The sequence below is a fragment of the Microcaecilia unicolor genome, chromosome 11 (assembly GCF_901765095.1).
Source record: "Microcaecilia unicolor chromosome 11, aMicUni1.1, whole genome shotgun sequence".
In the NCBI taxonomy this organism is placed as follows: Eukaryota; Metazoa; Chordata; class Amphibia; order Gymnophiona; family Siphonopidae; genus Microcaecilia; species Microcaecilia unicolor.
This window is the reverse complement of record NC_044041.1, coordinates 85,334,322-85,356,262: the sequence shown is the minus strand read 5'-3', so window position 1 is coordinate 85,356,262 and position 21,941 is coordinate 85,334,322. Positions and strand designations below refer to the sequence as shown.

At 45.2% G+C, this 21,941-nt stretch overlaps 1 protein-coding gene across 1 annotated transcript in view; it reads left to right on the top strand.

Moving 5' to 3' along the window:
* The first annotated feature begins 1,799 nt into the window (after positions 1 to 1,799).
* MYDGF (myeloid derived growth factor) overlaps positions 1,800 to 21,941 on the top strand; it is a 32,578-nt gene continuing 12,436 nt past the window's right edge. Inside the window, exons 1-3 of the mRNA XM_030217952.1 lie at positions 1,800 to 2,107; positions 15,286 to 15,336; positions 19,830 to 19,891. Coding sequence (XP_030073812.1) covers positions 1,967 to 2,107; positions 15,286 to 15,336; positions 19,830 to 19,891 — 254 coding nt within the window. The 5' untranslated portion in view covers positions 1,800 to 1,966. The remainder of the gene's footprint in view (positions 2,108 to 15,285; positions 15,337 to 19,829; positions 19,892 to 21,941) is intronic.

Below are 21,941 nucleotides of genomic sequence, written 5' to 3'. Positions count from 1 at the left end.
AAACTACTGGAGGTAAAACATCAAAGGACCGACTGACAATCCTCCTTTGCTGCAATATGGATGGGAGTGAGAAGTTGGAACCCCTCGTCATTGGAAAGAGCAAACAGCCCCGTTGCTTCAAGAAAGTTAAGCGACTTCCTGTGTCATATGAGGGCAAATTCATGGATGACTGGGAAAATTTGGAAGCAGTGGCTAAAGAAGTTAGACACTAGAATGTGGGCACAAAAGCGTCAGATTTTGCTGCTTTGTGATAATTGTGCTGCACACAGGGACGATGTCAGGCTGTCTAACGTCAAGGTGGTCTTCCTGCCACCAAACACTACCTCTCTGATCCAACCTATGGATCAGGGCATAATAGCCAATTTCAAACAACATTATCGGGCTCTTGTGCTACGTCGTCTGATGAGCATTATGGAAGACTAGACTGCCAAGGATAAACGTGCTGTTGAACTGGCTCGTAATCTATCACCGTTGGATTCTCTACATATGCAGAAAGAAGCCTGGAATCATGTTACACAGGCAACCATTGTGAACAGCTACAAGCGGGCAAGCTTTGTTAAGGATGTGGAGAGGGACGAAACAGATGCAGCTGTTGTAAACGCGTCAGATGAAGAGGTTATTGACATCCCAGCCGGTGTTACTGAAGAGGAGTTCCATCGCTACGTAGCTGTTGATTACAATCTACAAACAGCTGAAGAAAGCACTGATGTTGAGATATGCGCCTACACGCAGGCAACAACGTCTGATCATGGAACAGATGAAGAAATGAGCAGCGAAGCACATGCTGACGAAATTCAACAACCTCCTCCTGTCACTTTTGTAACAGCGGTGGACAGTCTCAACACCTTGCAGGCCTATCTGGAGGCCACTGGATGTCAGTGCTATGACAGTTTTTACCGTCTGGCAGACGTAGTCTATGGAACTCACAGACCCAAGAGTGTACAGAGGACTATAACTGATTACTTCAAGCCAGCCTAATGTCAGTTAACTGAGACTATACTGTACATATAATAATAAACAGTACTGTACATATGTTTATCAGATGTCAAGCTTCTTTGGGTCACAACGGTTAAGTGCACGCTCTGGTTAACTGAATGCATTTCTTTGGTCCCAGACCCTTGCACTTAAGCGGATTGCACTGTATATTTCTCTTCTTGTTTCCTATATTTTGTGAGCAAAAGTTTGTGTATGGGATCCTTTTAGTAAGCTGTGATAAACCACTGCTTGCTCTGGGATTGGTAGCATGGAAAGTTGTTACTAATAGGCCTTTCAGATTGGATTTTTGTTTACACTTTTTTGTGTCTGGTTAAAAGTAGTCCTTTTACCTTGATATTTTGTTGTGTGAAGCTCACTGAAATTTAGTGGGAGGTCTGGAGTTGTCATGACGTACAGCTCCAGACTTCTGTTAACTGTTCCATGGTAAAGTTAGGGACCGCTTCTGCGCATTGGGTCAGAAATTGGCTGTGCATCGTCTTACATGCACATTTATACTGTAATTAGCTCATTATAATAGCTTTGCATTCCGTTTTCGTTAGATGCTACAAGTGCTAGGAAAAGAGCTTGTACAACCCCTTTGTGCATATCTCGTTTTACTTCTTGCTGGCTAAACCGTACAACCGGTTTAAAAACCATGTTGCTGGCTCGTTAGGTTTTGTGCATCTGGGCCTTAATCGGGAGTTCTCTATTCTGGGTTTAAGGGGGAAGCCAATTAGTTGTATATTTATTTCATTTGAACCATCTATTGGATTATTCACCAGCTCCTTGCGGAAGATTGTCCCTCGTCGCTGTCCGTAGCTCTCAAGACCGAAGGAGGTTGTTTCTAAGCTAAGCTGCGCCCACCTGACCCCTCCTTTCCTTGCGCTCATCTACGCGTTTGCCGCTAATTGTCCTATATGGTTGCCCGTAGGGGACGTTCTCCGACTCCCGCTTCTTCGTTTGTAATTGAAATTAATGCCGGTGTGGCAAGATGGCGGCGCTGGAGTTATGGTTGTTAGTCGGCGTCCTCCTGGCTCTTTCCTTCAGTGGCAGTGCCGCTCTGGAGAGCGCGAGCACGCAGGAATTCGACGTGCGGCCGGGAGGGGAGGTGCATTCCTTCTCCCAGAGTAAGGTGAGGCGAAGCTCTGGCTCAGGTGATCGGAATCGAGCGCTAATGTCTGGTAGCCTGGTCCAAGTTTATCTCCTTTCTTCCACCGACTCATTCTCTCTCTCCTTTGTCCCGGGAGTGTTAAAGAAGCTCTGGTGCCGCGATTCCTCTGACTCCTGCTCGCTTTTTTGTAGAGACCGGCTAGTACAGGGAAAGGCACTAGTATTTCAGTGACACGTCACCTTTAACCAGGAAGTAAAGCAGCTGTTGAACCGCAAGGACATTAGTCCCTTTTAGCTGCGGACCCCCCCCCCCCCCCCCCAATAGCCCCTCCTGTATTTCAATACAGACGGAGTGAGCGCTGTCAAAGAGCACCCGGTCCGTTCACCATCAACATTTTAATTTACCAACATGATACTTAAAGAAAGACTATTGTTCAATTGAACAGAGCTGTTTTGTGTAAAAAAAAAAAAAAGAGGAAGAAAAGACCAATGCCTCCCTCTATTGACATTGTGAGGGCCATAGCATTGGGGTTTTAAATAGGTGCAGATGTTTTTCTTATGTATGCAGTTACTAGGTTTTTTTTTGTTGGAGGGGCCAAACAAACAAACCAATCTCCAGCCCTGCTTTTTCTGGTGCTGTATTTGGCAATATATTGGTAGGACTAACATACAAACAAACCTTTTTGGAGATGGGAAACGGTAGTACTTCCGTCTCCGGAAAATGTTTGTTCTATATTGGTTGTAGGGGGATCAACTTAGAGTAACTTTAGGAAGTAGTTTTTCAAGAGACAGTGGTAGATGCCTGGACTGCCCTCCCTTGGGAGCTGGTGGAAGTGGAGATGAAGACGATAACACAATTCAAAAACGTGTGGGATAAATGCAGAGGATTCCCATATGGGAAAAGAATGGCACCAAAACAAAATTAGTGGTGCTTAGACACAACTCCAGTAATTGGGAAATAAGGCCAGACATACGGTTTGAGCCCTGATTACGGCTACACAAATTTGGATGGGCTGGAGTGGGCTTCTACATCAGTTCCAGTAACTGGTGAATAAGACTTCTACAGTCTGTGCCTTCAAAATGGCAAGGACAGATCAAGTATGCATATGTTATAACACTTCAAGCCAGGCATATGCTATGAGTTTATTTCGTAGAACAGACTAGATGGATCATGTAGGTCGTTATCTGCCTTCTTCTACTATGTTGCTATGACCATGAGCCCTGTGGCTCACACCATTCCTTTGCTTGTAGAAATATGTATGTAATACCCTGGACTGCACCATGCTTCACCTCCATGTTTCCTCCAGCCGATTCAGATGTGCAATCTGGATATTCCCCCAGGATCTCAAACTCAGAGATGACTGTGCATATATAAAGAACTCTGGGGAAAATATAGTAACGTTTAGAATGTTCAAGTACAGCATGTTCTGGACACCTGTAGTCTTTTCCACACTCCTGTCCCTTATAAAGTAAGGGAGAAATAAAGATTTAATAAAAACAAAACAAAAAAGGTAATAACATTTTTAGTGGGCTAACACAGTAACCACACCACTTTATGAAAGAGGGACCTGTAATCACTCACATACCCTGATTCCTTGTCATCAAGCAGATGAAGCCATTATGGGTTGTGTCCATCAACCAGCAGGGGGAGATAGAGAGCACTCAACTTTTCACAGTGCCTCATGGCCAGCCAGCTCCACTGCCTCTTCAGTATTCTCTATCTCCCCAAGCAGGGTGGCTGCAGCTTCTTCGAGCTCCATCAAAAATCTGCCTGGGGGTGGCTCCTGGCTTGCCAGTTGTTAGCCGGGGTGTTAGAGGCTATAGCAGCTTCACTTTGAAGGCACATAGGTTAGCCCTTTACCTGCCTTACCCATGCCCCCGTGGATGTGGACATATTAGCTTGCTTTTCCCTGTCCTTTCCCACTCAATGAATGCAGGCACATTGGTTCGCCTTTCCCACTCATCTGAGCCTCCGGAGTTCTTATTACCTCTGCTTTCCTCACAGCATTAAAAAAAAATGGAACAGAGGTTTTCCTTTGATTCTTCTATGGGACCGGAGCTGTGATACTCGGTCCGGTGAGGTAACTCCTCCGGGGTGGGCCTGCGATCGGGGTGTTTTTGGCGTGAAACCGCCATTTTGAATTTCCACGCTGTTTTTGGCGATGGCTGCAGAGAATGTAAAGCGCTGTTCCCGGTGTGGTAAGCGCAAATCAGCAGCGGGGCTCTGTAAATCGTGCTGTACAGGTGTAAGAGCCGGCCCGAGCATGGCGAGCGATGATTCTTTCCGCTCATAGCTGGCAGCGGACGCCATTTTGAATTCTCAGCATGACGCGGCCTCCGTAGAGACGGAGAGCCCTGAAGCCCGGGGGGGGGGGGGGACCTCGAATTGAGGCTATTCAGGGAGTAGCTAGCCCCAGACGGGATCTGGGTGCCCAGGGCAAGTTTTTCTCCCCTGATTTTGTGTTATTATTGCATAAAGCATACATGCTGAAAAGAGCTCTCCCACAAGGGTCGTCTGAGGCCCCTTCTATTGTTCCCCCCCCCCCCCCCCCCGGTGGATTCTGGCCTGGGACTGCCCGCTGAGGCTATTTTCCCTGATAATTGGCATAAAGAAAAGCGTAGAAGGGCTAATTTCCCCTTCAGATTGTGGGTTCTGGACCTGATCAGAGATGGCTACAGAATAGAATTCAACGCCCCAGTAAGAGACGTGTTTGTGGAGTCCCGATGTGGTTCTGCCGCCAAACGGGCGGTGGTAGAGGAGACTTTGCAAGGTCTGATTCAGTTAGGGGCCGTGTCCCCGGTACCTCCCGCCGAACACGGCTATGGCCGATACTCCATCTACTTTGTGGTGCCGCGAAAAGGTGGGTCTTTTCGCCCTATTCTGGACTTAAAAGAATTAAACTAGTCCGTGAGAGTGCGGCATTTCCACATGGAAACCCTGCGCTCCGTCATTGTTGCGGTACAGCCAGGAGAGTTTCTCACGTCTCTAGACCTGAAAGAAGCTTACTTGCACATACCAATTTGGCCCCCGCACCAGAAGTTTCTGAGGTTTGCGGTGTTGGGAAAACATTTCCAGTTCTGGGCCTTGCCTTTTGGCCTCGCTACAGTTCTCCGAACCTTTTCGAAGGTAATGGTGGTAGTAGCTGCTTTGCTCAGGCGAGAAGGTATCAGGGTTCACTCGTACCTAGACGACTGGCTCATCAGAGCAGACTCTGTAACAGAGAGCTATCAAGCTACAGCCAGAGTGGTCTCAGTACTTCTATCTTTACTACTACTTAGCAGGCAGCGCTATAGAAATGCTAAGTAGTAGTAGTAGTAGTATCTCTAGGCTGGGTCGTCAATATGGCCAAAAGTCACCTGACCCCCTCGCAATCTCTAGACTATTTGGGGGCCAGGTTCGACACAGACTTGGGCAATGTATACCTACCCGAGCTAAGGCGGTGCAAGCTTCAGAATCAGGTCCGTCTGCTCCTGAGGATGCCCCGCCCGCGAGCTTGGGACATTGTCCAGCTGCTGGGATCGATGACAGCCACATTGGAAGTGGTGCCCTGGGCGAGAGCACACCTGAGACCTCGACAGTATTCCCTACTTCAAAGATGGTCTCCAGTTTCTCAGGATTATCAATGCAGACTTTCTTGGCTCCCTGCGGCCCGACTCAGCATGGAGTGGTGGCTCTCCCCGATTGGTGTCTAGTAGTGACAGATGTCAGCCTGAAGGGCTGGGGCGCACATTGTAAGGGGACGCATGCCCAGGGTCTATGGACACCCGAGGAGTCGGAGTGGTCCATCAACCGCCTGGAGTTGAAAGCGGTGTTTCAGGCGCTTCTGGCCTTTCAAGTGACCCTGGAAGGATTGGCTGTCAGAGTGATGTCGGACAACACGACAGTAGTGGCCTACATAAATCGACAAGGCGGCACTCACTGGCCGCACAGTCCGAACAGATTTGCCACTGGGCCGAGCCGCATCTTCTGTTTCTGTCGGCAGCTCACAAGTTTCTGTCGGCAGCTCACATTGCAGGTCAGAGCAACATGCAAGCCGATTATCTAAGCAGGCATCAGATCGATCCAGCAGAATGGGAACTAGCGGATGAAGTATTCCTGCAGATATGTGCCAAATGGGGCAAGCCCGTGATGGATCTTATGGCGACAAGTTCAAATGCCAAAGTCCCGTGCTTCTTCAGCAGACGGAGAGATCCTCGCTCGGCAGGGTTGGATGCCTTGACTCAGCCCTGGCCTCCGGGCCTACTATATGTGTTCCCTCCGTGGCCCTTGATAGGGCGCGTGCTCCTGCGGATTCGGCTGCACCCAGGAGAAGTGGTCCTCATCGCCCCAGATTGGCCCAGGAGGCCTTGGTGTGCGGACCTCCGACAGATGCTAGTGGAGGCTCCCCTTCCTTTATCTCTGGTACCGAACCTGTTGTCACAGGGCCCAGTAGCCATGGAGGACGCCTGCCGCTTTGGTCTTATGGCATGGCGATTGAGAGGGCGCAATTGAGGGACAAAGGCTATTCAAACACAGTCATTTCCACTCCCCTGCAGGCCCGCAAGTGTTCCACTTCCGTGGCTTATGCCAGGATTTGGCGCCAGTTTGAGTCTTGGTGTGCTTCAAAAGCGATCACACCCATGCAGGCTCCTGTCTCGCCGATTCTGGACTTTTTGCAGGATGGTGTACAAATTGGCTTGGTCTATAATTCCTTGCGGGTGCAAGTGGCAGCGTTGGCCTCCCTTCGTGGTAAGGTTGACGGCGTGTCTTTAGCTGCTCATCCAGATGTGGCACGGTTTCTTAGTGGGGTGCTTCGGCTCCGGCCTTCCGTGTGAGCACCCTGTCCAGCTTGGAACCTGGGGCTAGTTTTGAAGGCCCCACAGGCTTCTCCTTTTGAGCCGCTTCGGCGAGCATCGGAGAAAGATTTGGCACTAAAGGCCGTTTTTCTTGTGGCCATTAATTTGGCGAGATGGGTGTCAGAGCTCCAGTTGCTGTCCTGTAGAGACCCATTTCTGCAATTCTCAGAGTCCAGGGTCACGGTTTGGACCGTGCCTTCCTTCATGCCTAAGGTGATTTCAGCGTTTCACCTAAACCAGCCTATTTTCTTGCCCTCCTTTGATAAGGAGGAGTTTCCAGAATCTTTTGGGCAGTTGCACCTGATGGATGTGCGCAGGACTCTGCTGCAGTATCTGCGAGTTACTATCTCTTTCAGGATCTATGATCATCTGTTTGTTTTGCTATCAGGTCCTCGCAGAGGGTCTAAAGCCACTATTGCCCGCTGGCTCAAAGAAACTATCTTTTCAGCTTATCTGCTTGCTGGCCGGTCTCCGCCTGTAGCCTTTAAGGCGCATTCTACCAGAGCGATTTCTTCCTCTTGGGCTGAAACTGGAGCACTCTCTTGTCAAGAGATATGCTGTGCAGCAACATGGGCTTCTAAGCTCTCTTTTGCCCGACATTACAGGCTGGATGTGGCTGCTAGGAGGGATGCGCATTTTGGAGCACAAGTGCTAGCGCGTGGTGTGACCTGTTCCCACCCTATATAGGGATTGCTTTGTTACATTCCATACATAATGGCTTCATCTGCTTGATGACAAGGAAGGGAAAATTAGGTTCTTACCTTGATAATTTTCTTTCCTTTAGTCATAGCAGATGAAGCCATGAGCCCTCCCTGTATGATTGTCTGTATGCTGTGAATCTGTTTCAGGTTCTGTTCTTGTTTCCTGAAGTTCCTTCCTTGGGAAAAAGTTGGAAAACAGTCTTCAGGATTCATGTTCACTTATAGGAGGATGAGTCCATTCCTTCCAGTTTGTTTTGGAGGATGAGTTTATTCCCTCCAGGAGGTTGCGTGTATCCCCTCCAGTTATACAATAAGGAGGACGAGTTTATTCCCTCCAGGAGGATGTGTTCATTCCCTCTTTTTGAGTTCATGCCCTTGTTAAGGGGCCATCGTTCGCTGTGAGGAAAGTTCATGTTATTCCCATTGCGGTTTGCCATACTGCTTTGGAAGCTTCAAATACTGAAGAGGCAGTGGAGCTGGCTGGCCATGAGGCACTGTGAAAAGTTGAGTGCTCTCTATCTCCCCCTGCTGGTTAATGGACACAACCCATACGTAATGGCTTCATCTGCTATGACTAAAGGAAAGAAAATTACCAAGGTAAGAACCTAATTTTCCCATATTTCACTGTTTACAGTTTTGCTGTGAGAGATTCAGTACATTTGCTAGTTTATTGTATGAGATATGTAACAAGGTTTATGTACGAATAGATTGGTAGGTGGGCTTCTGCAGTTGTTGTTTGAAACTATAACATGTTAAATTTACTTCAAAACGCTTCTTTCAGGAGATCTAAACCAGTAAATGTGGGTATATTTGAATCATTAACTGTTGAAAGCAATTATGTACAGTGGTGGAAATAAGTATTTGATCCCTTGCTGATTTTGTAAGTTTGCCCACTGACAAAGACATGAGCAGCCCATAATTGAAGGGTAGGTTATTGGTAACAGTGAGAGATAGCACATCACAAATTAAATCCGGAAAATCACATTGTGGAAAGTATATGAATTTATTTGCATTCTGCAGAGGGAAATAAGTATTTGATCCCCCACCAACCAGTAAGAGATCTGGCCCCTACAGACCAGGTAGATGCTCCAAATCAACTCGTTACCTGCATGACAGACAGCTGTCGGCAATGGTCACCTGTATGAAAGACACCTGTCCACAGACTCAGTGAATCAGTCAGACTCTAACCTCTACAAAATGGCCAAGAGCAAGGAGCTGTCTAAGGATGTCAGGGACAAGATCATACACCTGCACAAGGCTGGAATGGGCTACAAAACCATCAGTAAGACGCTGGGCGAGAAGGAGACAACTGTTGGTGCCATAGTAAGAAAATGGAAGAAGTACAAAATGACTGTCAATCGACAAAGATCTGGGGCTCCACGCAAAATCTCACCTCGTGGGGTATCCTTGATCATGAGGAAGGTTAGAAATCAGCCTACAACTACAAGGGGGGAACTTGTCAATGATCTCAAGGCAGCTGGGACCACTGTCACCACGAAAACCATTGGTAACACATTACGACATAACGGATTGCAATCCTGCAGTGCCCGCAAGGTCCCCCTGCTCCGGAAGGCACATGTGACGGCCCGTCTGAAGTTTGCCAGTGAACACCTGGATGATGCCGAGAGTGATTGGGAGAAGGTGCTGTGGTCAGATGAGACAAAAATTGAGCTCTTTGGCATGAACTCAACTCGCCGTGTTTGGAGGAAGAGAAATGCTGCCTATGACCCAAAGAACACCGTCCCCACTGTCAAGCATGGAGGTGGAAATGTTATGTTTTGGGGGTGTTTCTCTGCTAAGGGCACAGGACTACTTCACCGCATCAATGGGAGAATGGATGGGGCCATGTACCGTACAATTCTGAGTGACAACCTCCTTCCCTCCGCCAGGGCCTTAAAAATGGGTCGTGGCGGCCCTTTTGGGACCCAAGATGGCCGCACCTCACTAAGTCGCTGCAGGTCGGGACCTTACCTTAACAATGCCTAAACGTCGTGGGAGAGTAGCGGCAAGAGCTTCCCCGCTCCCCACCCCATTGCCTGGATCTATCGATCGATTCTTTAGACCTGCGGGTTTTGCCTCTTCTAGCGGGATGCTGCCAGCTGGAAATGCCGTCGAACTGGAAACTTCGGCTTCCTTTGGCCCGGATGTTACGCTAAGCCCCGCAATGCGTTCGCCTCCTCCCCAGCCGATTGGCGCGAGCTCCTTCCTCATTGAATCGACAGGGTCTACCCCGGAAGGTCTAGAGGGCCCTGTAGAGCGTCGATTGGAAGCACAGCAAACATCTGAGAAGGGAGCGGAGGGCATTTTGCCCGGTGAGACGCCACGGAGGGAGGAGAGAGAAGCTGAGGAACAAAGTCGGATTACAGAGTTGACTCCTAAAAGGTTTGAAATTTCAAAAGAGTTAGTGGAAAAACCAAAAGATGTGACATTAGATAAGTTATGGGATCTGGTTTCAAATTTGGGTCAAATTTTTCTTAAGCAAAATAATGAGATACTACCAAGATTAAAATCTCTGGAGACTGAAAGTAAAAAAAAAGAAGAGGAGTTTAAAGATTTGAAAGAAAAAATTGTGAAATTAGAGGTGAATATGGATAAAAAAATATCGAATATGGAAGGAATTCAAACCTCGATGATAAAAGATTTGACCAGTCTGAGGATGAAGACTGAAATATTTGATAATTATACAAAAAGCTATAACTTAAGATTTATTAATTTTCCCAGACTAAATAATGTAACTCCTCAAGAAATGTTGAAACGTTATTTGCGTGAGATTTTGGAGATTCCTGAACAAAATCTACCACCTTTTACCTTGGTTTATTACATTCCTGGGAAAGACCCGAATCAGATACCTGATAAACCAATTGACATTTCTCTTTTGCTTGAAACTACTGACTCTGAACTTGCCTCGGCCGCCACGTTGGTGGCGACCGTGGCATTGCTGCCAGATAAGAATTGGATATTCCGCATGTTTTTCCGCAATAAAGATAAACCCTTTTTAGGGTTTAAAATCCTTTTGTTTCCAGATGTCTCCAAGGAGACTAGACGGCGGAGGAAACAGTTCTTGCTCCTAAAGCCTGAAGTGTTGCACTTGGGGGGTACCTTCTTTTTGAGATACCCCTGCAAGTGCATAATAAGACTTGGGGGCAAAAAATATGTATTTATGGAACCAACTCATGTTTCCGCACTTATAGCCTCAGCTAAATTAGATAAACGCTAAATAATTTTAGGCATCACTTCTTATTGGAGTGCGATAACTGTTAAAAATTTTTTCTGTTGTTAATGTCCAGTATTTTTTTTTTTCCTACATTTTGGATCCTCTAATTATGGACTTGAGTGTTAATTTCCTGGAGTGAATTTATTTTACTTTTGGTGTTAAAGTTTTCCTAGAGATAGATTTATATTTACATATGACACTTTCTAAACAAGATGTTTCTTGTAATAATTTGAATAAGTGAATAAATAAATTAAAAAAAAAAAAAAAAAAAAAAAAAATGGGTCGTGGCTGGGTCTTCCAGCACGACAATGACCCAAAACATACAGCCAAGGCAACAAAGGAGTGGCTCAGGAAGAAGCACATTAGGGTCATGGAGTGGCCTAGCCAGTCACCAGACCTTAATCCCATTGAAAACTTATGGAGGGAGCTGAAGCTGCGAGTTGCCAAGCGACAGCCCAGAACTCTTAATGATTTAGAGATGATCTGCAAAGAGGAGTGGACCAAAATTCCTCCTGACATGTGTGCAAACCTCATCATCAACTACAGAAGACGTCTGACCGCTGTGCTTGCCAACAAGGGTTTGCCACCAAGTATTAGGTCTTGTTTGCCAGAGGGATTAAATACTTATTTCCCTCTGCAGAATGCAAATAAATTCATATACTTTCCACAATGTGATTTTCCGGATTTAATTTGTGATGTGCTATCTCTCACTGTTACCAATAACCTACCCTTCAATTATGGGCTGCTCATGTCTTTGTCAGTGGGCAAACTTACAAAATCAGCAAGGGATCAAATACTTATTTCCACCACTGTAGCTTTTATGGTCTCTTAACATAAGAATTGCCATACTGGATCAGACCAAAAGCCCATCAAGCCCAGTATTCGATTCCAAGAGTGTTGTGAGTACTTGGCAGGATTCCAAAACGTAGCAAGATTCCATGCTGCTTACCTGTAGGGATCAACAGTACATAAGATTTTTTATTTTTGTTACATTTGTACCCTGTGCTTTCCCACTCATGGCAGGCTCAATGCGGCTTACATGGGGCAATGGAGGGTTAAGTGACTTGCCCAGAGTCACAAGGAGCTGTCTGTGCCTGAAGTGGGAATCAAACGCAATTCCTCAGTTCCCCAGGATCAAAGTCCACCACCCTAACCACTAGGCCACTCCTCCACTCCGATTAGCCATATTGGGTCAGACCAATGGTCCATCTAGCCCAGTATCCTGTTTCCAAAAGTGGCCATGCCATGGCAACATTCCATGCTACCAATCCTAGGGCAAGCAGTTGCTTCCCCATGACTGTCTCGATAGCAGACTATGGACTTTTTCTCCAGGAACTTGTCCAAACTTTTTTAAAACCCAATGCGCTATCCGCTGTTATTACATCCTCCGGCAAAAATTCCAGAGCTTAACTATTCGTTGAGTGAAAAAATATTTCCTCCTATTTGTTTTAAAAGTATTTCCATGTAACTTCCAAATTTATTTATTATGATTTATTTATTTGAGTGTCCCCTAGTGTTTGTGCTTTTGGAACGAGTAAAAAATGTTCTGTACCACTCAGGATTTTGTAGACCGCAATCATATTTCCCCTCATCCGTCTCTTTTCCAAGCTGAAGAGCCTTAACCTCTTTAGCCTTTCCTCATATGAGGAGTTCCACCCCCTTTATCATTTCCCCAAGTCTGTATTAACAGTTTATGGATCTTTTATCCAGGAACTTGTTCAAAATCTATTTTAAATCCAGCAATGCTAACTGCTTTTACCACACTCTTTTGCAACAAATTCTAGGGCTTAATTGTGTTGAGTGAAAAAAAAATATTTTCTCCTATTTGTTTTTGTTTCAATATATTTTATTTTACATTTACATATTTACATAAATGTTTAAGCAATATCACAACTTAATTAACAAGAAAAATAATAAATTGCAATAATAATTATTTCCAATTGGTCCACAATTTTAGATCCAAGTACTAAGAAATAAAGAAATACAAAAAAATTATATGAATAGAGCAGTAGAGAGCCAAATGTTTGCAGCCGATATACAGCAAGTTCAATTATTAGATGCAACCAAGGTATCTATAACTCCCTCCTTAGAATTAATATACTCCAGCAGTTTTTTTGGATTAAAAAAAACATAAATTACTTGAGTTAAACAAAATTAAACACCTGCAAGGGAATTTTAACATAAATGTACCACCTAAATTAAGAACTCTAGGTCATGAAAAATTTTAATTTTTGCTCCCCATAACTCTGCATTCATATGGCGAAAATAAATTCCAAAAATATTATTTTTGTCTGGTTCTAATACAAATGTCACTAGAAGGGTAGTTCGTTCTGTTATCACTTCCAAAGAATTTTCTAGAAATTCGGTCAAGTTCATATCAGATTGAAGTCCTATGATAGGTCTGGAAGTGCGCGTAATGTATTGGGCTCTGACTATGGGTGGACAACCCTCAGTTGGTATTCCCAATACCTCCCCAAAATATTTCTTTAGCAAATCAAGCGCTGAGATGAGTGTTGACTTAGGGAAATTTAAGAACCTCAAATTGTTTTTCCTTCCTTGGTTCTCCAAGTACTACTACTACTACTACTACTTAACATTTCTAGAGCGCTACTAGGGTTACGCAGCGCTGTACAAATTAACAATTAAGGACGGTCCCTGCTCGGAAGAGCTTACAATCTAAAGGACAAAATGTCAAGTTGGGGTAGTTTTTTCCTGAGAAGAGGTGTAGTACTCCAACTTACGAACTTGTGCATCTCTGTCCTTAATAGCCAATGAGGAAAACTTTGTAGACGGGCTACCTCCCCTTCTAATGATACAGTTCTCTGAGAGTAGTTATCAACATTATCAGACAAAGTTTGAAAAGATTGTTTCATTTCCACAATTTCTCCTTTAAAGGTGTTAGATACCTGAAGTAGAGAAGAATTTAGTTCCTGGATCGCATCCCATAAAAGTTCTAATGTTACCACAGCTAGTCTCATCTCTTCTCTGTTGCTTCTGGGAGTAGAACCCTGGCTGGGAGGGGAAGCAAGTCGAAACGCCTGGTTCACCTCTGAAGTATCTTCTCTCAGGGTTTGTGCAGCCACAGGCCCTCCTCTATCATTGGCAGAAGCCGAACCCCTGCTGGGCACCCCTGTGCACTGCGTCCCTGTCGGCATACGTCCACTACCCGGCATTGGAGCTGCTGTGCAAGAGGGAGGACTAAGAGAAACTCCCTCAAAGCTATGGTCCGCTTCCAAAGTCGCGGATTCCGTCAAAGCGGACACCGGCTCTCCTTGCCTCCGAATTCCAAAATTTTCCAGGGTAGTTTGACAGATGGTCACGGGGTCTCCACAGGGCTCGAGGAGGTTAGTATCCTTGGTTTCCCTTTCCTTTTCCCCATGTTAACACCGGGAAAATTCCAATCAAACCACTAAGGTATTCAGGAGCTTCACGAGGTCACGTCTGCTCCAGTCGCCATCTTGGATCCTCCTATTTGTTTTAAATGCACTACTAAGTAAGTTCATGTAATGTTCCCTAGTCTTTATGCTTTTGAAAGCATAAACAACTAATTCATGTTTGCCTGTTTTTTTTCCCCCAACTTTCCAATTTGGGAGAAGCCATTGTTGAGAGAAATTGTCTTCAAGAATACACAAAATGCTGTGATGTACAATGGAGGATGTACAGTGGAGGAGTAGCCTAGTGGTTAGTGCAGTGGACTTTGATCCTGGGGAACTGAGTTTGATTCCCACTGCAGCTCCTTGTGACTCTGGGCAAGTCACTTAACCCTCCATTGCCCCAGGTACAAAATAAGTACCTGAATATATGTAAACCGCTTTGAATGTAGTTGCAAAAACCTCAGAAAGGCGGTATTTCAAGTCCCATTTCCCTTTCCCTATTTGAGATTCTACATGGAATGTTTCTACTATTGGAGATTATAGATGGAATGTTGCTACTATTGAGATTCTGTTGCTACTATTTGAGATTCTACATGGAATGTTGCTATTCCACTAGCAACATTCCATGTAGAAGCCTGCCCTTGCAGATCAGCAACACGGCCGCGCGGGCTTCTGTTTCTGTGAGTCTGACGTCCTGCAGAACCAGAAGCCTGCGTGGCTGCGTTGCTGATCTGCAAGGGCAGGCTTCTACATGGACTGTTGCTAGTGGAGGAGTAGCCTAGTGGTTAGTGCAGTGGACTCTGATCCTGGGGAACTGAGTTTGATTCCCACTGCAGCTCCTTGTGACTGTGGGCAAGTCACTTAACCCTCCATTGCCCCTGGTACTAAAATAAGTACCTGAATATATGTAAACCGCTTTGAATGTAGTTGCAAAAACCTCAGAAAGGCGGTATATCAAGTCCCATTTCCCTTTCCCTATATTGTCGGAGAATACACAAAATGCTGTGATGTACAGTATATTGTCGGAGATAGACTGCTGGCATTTTTTCATAACCCCTTTTTTTTCTTTCTCTAGGGTGGTTACACCTGCACATTTACATATGCGGCTCAGGGAGGCACCAATGAGGTGAGTTATTGAACCTTGTAGCGGTATATTGAAACAGGAAGAGAGACAGGTAGATGCAGCTGTACAATTTCACAGACGATTTGAGAAAATGACTCAGAGTATATTTTTCAATGTTGAGGGCAGTTGCTCCAAATGGGTCAGTTTTTTTGCACATACCATGACAGGAATGAACCTCGCTGCGAAACCAGGGTATATGGAATATGATCTTAGTCTCTCAAATTTACGCTAACGCTGGCTGTAGTACTTGCATTGTGCCAAAGAGCTTCTTTCTGGAGTTGATTAGATATAACTTGTATAGGCAACTTATCCAGGTGCGCTTGGAAGTTCTTTTTGATCAGATTTGTAGGGAAACAGATGGCTTTTCGGCTTTACATCTGATGAGCATCAGGTTGATAAGTTTATTCTGTTTTGGGAAACTATTTGAGAAAACTCTTCATGGTGCAGCATCCTGTGTCTAATGGTCTCTCTGAAATCAAGCAGTATATATAATTTTATGCATGTATTGTAGTTTTCCTACCTAGCTAGGTTTTCTATAGGTAAAACTACAAAAATATTCTTCTTAAAACTGCAGTTTGTATTTCTGAGGAATTACTTTACAAAGTTCTTACTTTAAGCACCTGTGAGGTCAAACATTGATGCTCTTTATCGTATTGCCAACATTGTTAAACATTTCCTTCTTTTCCAGTTTAGTAGCCCTTGTGTATGTGTGTGCACAGAAATGATATTCATGGGAATGGATCCATGCTAATGTTAACTAGTGTATCATGTTGGGTGGAGGAGTAGCCTAACGGTTAGTGCAGTGGCCTATGAATCAGGGACACTGCTTTCAATTCCCACTGCAGCGCCTTGTGACTCTGGGCAAGTCACTTAACCTGCAAATAATATGTAAACTGCTTTGATTGTAACCACAAAGGCCTTTCCATGCAAATTAGTATGTTCTTTTGTATAAGCTAATATAAATGCAAATTGAGTGCAGTGTGCCACAACTTGGGCTGGTAAATGAAAAGATTTTGTAGGCATGAACCCCCCCCCCCCCCCCCAAGGTAATTTGTGAGTGTAAAGGCCGTTTTACAAATGATCCCGTCCCTCCTTACGCCAGGGTGCACAAGTGACTAAATACTGTAAAAAAAAAAAATGGTGTTGTTTTTGTAGTAGGTACATTAACTTGGTAGAGCACTGTGGTCGATAGATATGTAGTGGAACAAAACATTATACTGTAGCCCTTTAAAATACCTGATGAAAACTTTATGGGGCTCAAAAAATGTCCAAAAAGCATCATAAAGCACCACTTGGACAGATTTCTTATCTAAACATCCAGATCGGTATTTTCAAAATGTTATCTATGCATTTTGTGTGCAGTGCATCCAAATTAACAAAGTGGTGTGTCGGGGACGTTTTGAAGGTGAGCTTAGGGTGTGCCTAACACTTGTACGTTTTACAGCCATAATGGAACAAAATGAAAATGTCTAGGGTGAAAACTTCAATGTTTTGGTCTAGTCCTGTTTTCAGAATGAATAAGGCATAAAAAGGTGCTCTAAATGACCAGGTGACCACTGTAGGGAATCGGAGATGACCCCACTCCCACCCCCCACAAATTAAAATAATACCAGCCTCTATGACAGCCTCAGATGTTATACTTGGGTCCATTAGAGCAGCATGCAGGTCCTCAGAGTAGGGCAGTGCACTGTAGACAGGTGGACCCAGGCCCATACCTCTCCATACCTGTTACACTTGTGGTAGAAACTGTGAGCCCTCCAAAACTGACCAGAAACCCACTGTACCCACATATAGATGCCCCCTTCACTCATAAGGGCTATTGTAGTGGTGTACAGTTGAGGGTAGTAGGTTTTGGAGGGCTCAGCAGGCAAAATAAAGGGAGCAATGGTGAGATATGTACCTGGGAGCACCAGTATGCTAAAAATGCTGGCCCCTCCTACATCCCAATGGATTGATTTTCAACGTTTGCACTTGTACGTTTTTTTGAAAAATGGCTTGAAAATGTAAACACACAGAGCATAGAATCTTGTTACAAATGGTATTTCTGAAAAAAAAAAGACATTTTGCTTTTTTGAAACTGGTTACATTGGCTATTTGGATTTTGGACTTTTAGCAAACAACGCCCAAAGTCTGACTTAGACGTCATATTGAAAATGCCTCTCTAAATGTCAGAGGAAGAATAAAGGGTCTATTGTAGGTAGGTCAATGTTGACCAGCTCTGCTCGGTTTTCAGTTGCTGTTTTAATCCTATTAGGGGCCAATTACTGTGTTGTAAGCTACACCCTCTATAGTACAAGTCCCACAAATGCTATGTTCACACTAACTAGGATAGATAATAAATCTCTTTATTTCGCAATAATACTATGTCACACTACAACTAATGTATGACTTTAAAGTAACAAAATCTGTTTTCCAACAAACTTGGAAAAGAAAATAAGATGATACATTTTTTTATTGGACATAACTTAATGCATTTCTTGATTAGCTTTTGAAGGTTGCCCTTCTTCGTCAGATCGGAAATAAGCAAATGTTGGTAGATGACAGTATATATAAGTGAAACATTAAAGCATTTCAGTGACAGTCTAACAGGATGAGGGTGGATAGGTGAGACACAGGAAGAGTCGGGTAGATGAGGGACAGGGAGATGATGCATGGAGACAGGAGGGTGACAAAGCAGTACAATGTTATGGTTTATAATGGGCTAGAAATCCCAGATCTTTAAGTCCTGTCTGGTGGGTGTCAAAATATTTAATCATTCTGACTTCAAAGGTCAAACTTGGTAATCAATATAATCCACGCTTGTTAATGTTTCTTAAAAAACTAAAATCTCTCAAGTGTTTATATTGTTCTCACAGATTATCAGCTGTCAGGTACAGAATTATAGTTTTTTCCCTTTTGTGATTCCTTCTGATTTTTTCCATGGCATTAGATAACATCAGCGTGTTTCCTTTTTTTCAAACATGTCAGTCTTATGCTTCTAGGGGCCCTTTTACAATGGGGCGTTAGGCTCTATGTGCGTTCAGCATGCGCCAAAATGAGACTACTGCCAGGCTGCCGCACCCCCGACAGTAATTTCACATTTGCTATACTCCCTTAAATGCCTGGATTTATTTATTTCTTCCCATGCTCAACCGTTGTGGTGGTAATCGGCAGTTGGCGTGTGCCGACCGGTCACCGCACATGTAGCATGTGAGCCCTTACCGTTAGATCAGTGAGGGGTGTTAAGGACTCAGGCCAGTTTTAGGCGTGCGCTAGTTTCAATTTTACTGCATTCCCTTTTCCCATCCAATTTTTTTAAAAAGCCCTTTTTGCAGATGCGGTAAACACTGGCCTGGCGCGCACCCAAAACACGTGCCTACACTACCGCAGGCCATTTTTTTACCACAACTTAGTAAAAGGACCACCTAGTTTGCTAAAGGTAGGGCCAGTGGAGGTGTGTTAATGGGGGGAAAATGGAATGCCTTGGTTGTGCTTGTCTGTTTTCATTGCATTTCGGGATGTTCTGTGTTTGGGGTTTATAACACCACCCCTGGACATGGTGTTACAGTGACACTAGCAGGAAAGCCTGCAGGGGTTTGCTAGAAAGAAGAGAGAGAGTTGTTGGACTTTTAAACTGACCAAGGCTCTGCTCTTGAACAAAATAAATGAAAGTAAACTTTTCTGGTCTCTTATCATTACATTTTTAATTTTTTTCTTCGAGAGACAGTTGCATAAATTTTGTACAGTGGGTTTTGGTTCACTGTGCAGTTTATCTCAACCATACAAGGTTTACCTGACATTCTGGGCTGGAATTGTTGTGCTTTTTCTTCTGGAATTCTGCAGTTTAACATTATTATTTTCTATTGCTACAAAGTTCATATCACAAAAGATTTTTTATTTTTAAAGACAACAAAATTTTACCTCAAATAGAAACCCTCCATGCAGAAACATACCATAGTGAATGTTTACATGCTTCTGATTCTACAGTATGTTACTTTCAGCGTCATTCAGAAGTATTACTTAAGCAAGCATGCATCTTGTAGATAAAAACGAGGTGGGTGCAGGGATTCCAGCTTGGCCAAGTCAATTCATGTCTAAAGTGCCTATTTCTAGTGAGAGTATTGGCATAGCATAAGTATATTTCCTTATTACGTTTTAATTTGTGGGTGTGCGTTAGTGTTTAAACTTTAAAAAAAACAGCGTTCCTGAAAAGTGTTACTTTTCACAGTTGCTTGATTGCCAGCCTTCTCCTAAGTGCTTGCTCACAGCTTAGCCACTGGAAAGAACATTCCAGGGCAGGAGTGAAGCCCTATGGACTGACGTACTAGCTCTTGTCTGTCTAGTCAGTGTTTCAGCAATCTGAGAGGTAAATAACATGGCCACCATTTATCTACCCCTTTGCATCATTATTGTGAAAGAGTGGTGGTGAGCCAGGTGTCACTTTGTTTGGAAGGAAATGAGAGGATGCACATGCTGCTGTGCATAGTATTAACTATTGATGTTGCTTCTCTCAACAGCAATGGCAGATGAGCACAGGGATAAGTGAAGATAAACATGTGTTCTCCTGCTCAATCTGGAGGTGGGTTCTGCAGCTTTTCTTAAAGATCTCACAAGGAGAGAAAAGCCCTAGTTCGGTGATCTTCACAGTTTTTTGTTTTTTTTTAAGCAGGGGCTACTTTGGGAAGAATTCTTCACTGTGCCTTGAGCAAGGGGGGAGGGACAGCTTCAATGGTACAGCTACTCAGCTATACTCAGTGACTCAGTTAACTGAAACACCCTATTTCCCTACACACTTTCTCTTAGCCTGTCTCTGCTAACATTCTTTTTTTCTCCAATGTTTTTCCATCCCCCTAATACTCTCTCTGTCCCCAGCTCCTCGTGCCATCAGTCTCAAACCCCACTTACTTCTCTGTCCAGTCAGCCTCCACCCCTGCCCCAGCTCTTCCCTCAAGTTGATTAATTGCCCTTTCCATATCATCAAGCTGATCAATCCATAGACTGGTGGGTTGTGTCCATCTACCAGCAGGTGGAGATAGAGAGCAAACTTTTGCCTCCCTATATGTGGTCATGTGCTGCCGGAAACTCCTCAGTATGTTCTCTATCTCAGCAGGTGGTGGTCACACACAGCAGCAGCTCTGGCTAGGCCTCCAAGCCTAATCCTTAGGTTTTGTTGAGGCCTGGGGTTGAGGGCTCTTTTGAGCAAGTGCAAACCTGGTGGTGCCAGGTCCCTCCTTTTCTCCCCCCTCCCGCTGGCTCCGTTAAAAAAAAAAATATATATTTTTAAACGTCTTTAAAGGCGTTTAATTCGACGTTTCTTTAAACGTTCATTGCAGCTACTCACTGGGACACCAGTTCGTTACAGCTCGGAGCGGCAAGCAGGTAATGTTACCTTTTTATAGCGGGCAGGGGGTTCCCCGATTCTTCTCCTCGTGGCAATGGCGTCGGAGGGCGAGGGCGCAAAGGGTCGCTCCCCGGATCGCTGGAGCGCTTCTAGAGGGGATGCGGGGGTTTTACAACCTGATTCGCCCTTGATGGGTGATAGTTTAGTGACCGATGAATGTCCCGGTCGTTCCTCCAGCGTGGCGGTTTTTTCCCGCCATAAACGCCCATCCCCCGCTCCTCGCCTCCGCCATCTTGGCCGGCCACGCGGCTCGGACGGCTTCTTCGGGGCCGCCCTTGAGGTTGGAGACATTAATGCCATGAACGCCCTTAATTTGGGCGACGGCACAAAAGCGGCTAAAGTTAAGCGCCGTTCTTCCCGCGCGGCTCCTTCACGGAGTTTCGCGCCGGACGCCATTTTGGATGCGCAGCATGTCTCTCCCCCGCTATTGCGAGCGCCGGTTGAGAGTGCGTCTAGGGCTGTTGCCCAGGCTGCGGAAGTGCACAGTCTGGGGGGTTTCTCCCCCGAGTTTGTTTTGCTGCTGCATCAGGCTTTCCTCATGCAAACGCTGCCCCTGCTCCCTCTTCTGATAAAGAGGTTGAGGTTCCCAGAGGTAAACGCCCTCGGGTTGATTTCCAGGCCTTGGAGGACTTTTGTCTCCTCCGATGTAGATGAGGGCAGCGTGTCTGAGGTCTCCCAACGATCCTTTGCGGATTCCTTGGAGGAGATAGATCCCCGCTCGGATGGAGCGGATGACCCCTCTGCAGCGCGGCTTTTTAGCCCAGAGGATTTGCCCAACCTGTTGTTACAGGCCATGGACACTTTGAAGATTTCCTCTCCGGAGGACGTCTCTCCCTCAGCCCCTGTTGGCTCTGCCATTATGCTGGGGACGAAGCGCCCGCCTAGAACCTTCCACGTGCATGATGCCATGCACACCTTAATTGCGGCTCAATGGGATGTCCCGGAAACGAGCCTTAAAGTGGCTAGGGCTATGTCCCGCCTCTATCCTTTGGCTGTGAGTGAACGTGAGGCCTATCTGTGGCCTACCGTGGATTCTTTAATCACTGCGGTGACTAAGAAAACGGCGTTGCCGGTGGAAGGTGGCACGGCCCTAAAGGACGCCCAAGACAGAAGATTGGAGGCGGCCTTAAGGTCGTCCTTGGAGGCAGCTGCTTTAAGTTTGCAGGCCTCAGTTTGCGGCTCCTATGTGGCCAGGGCGTGCCGGACTATGGTGCAGCGGGCTTCCCCC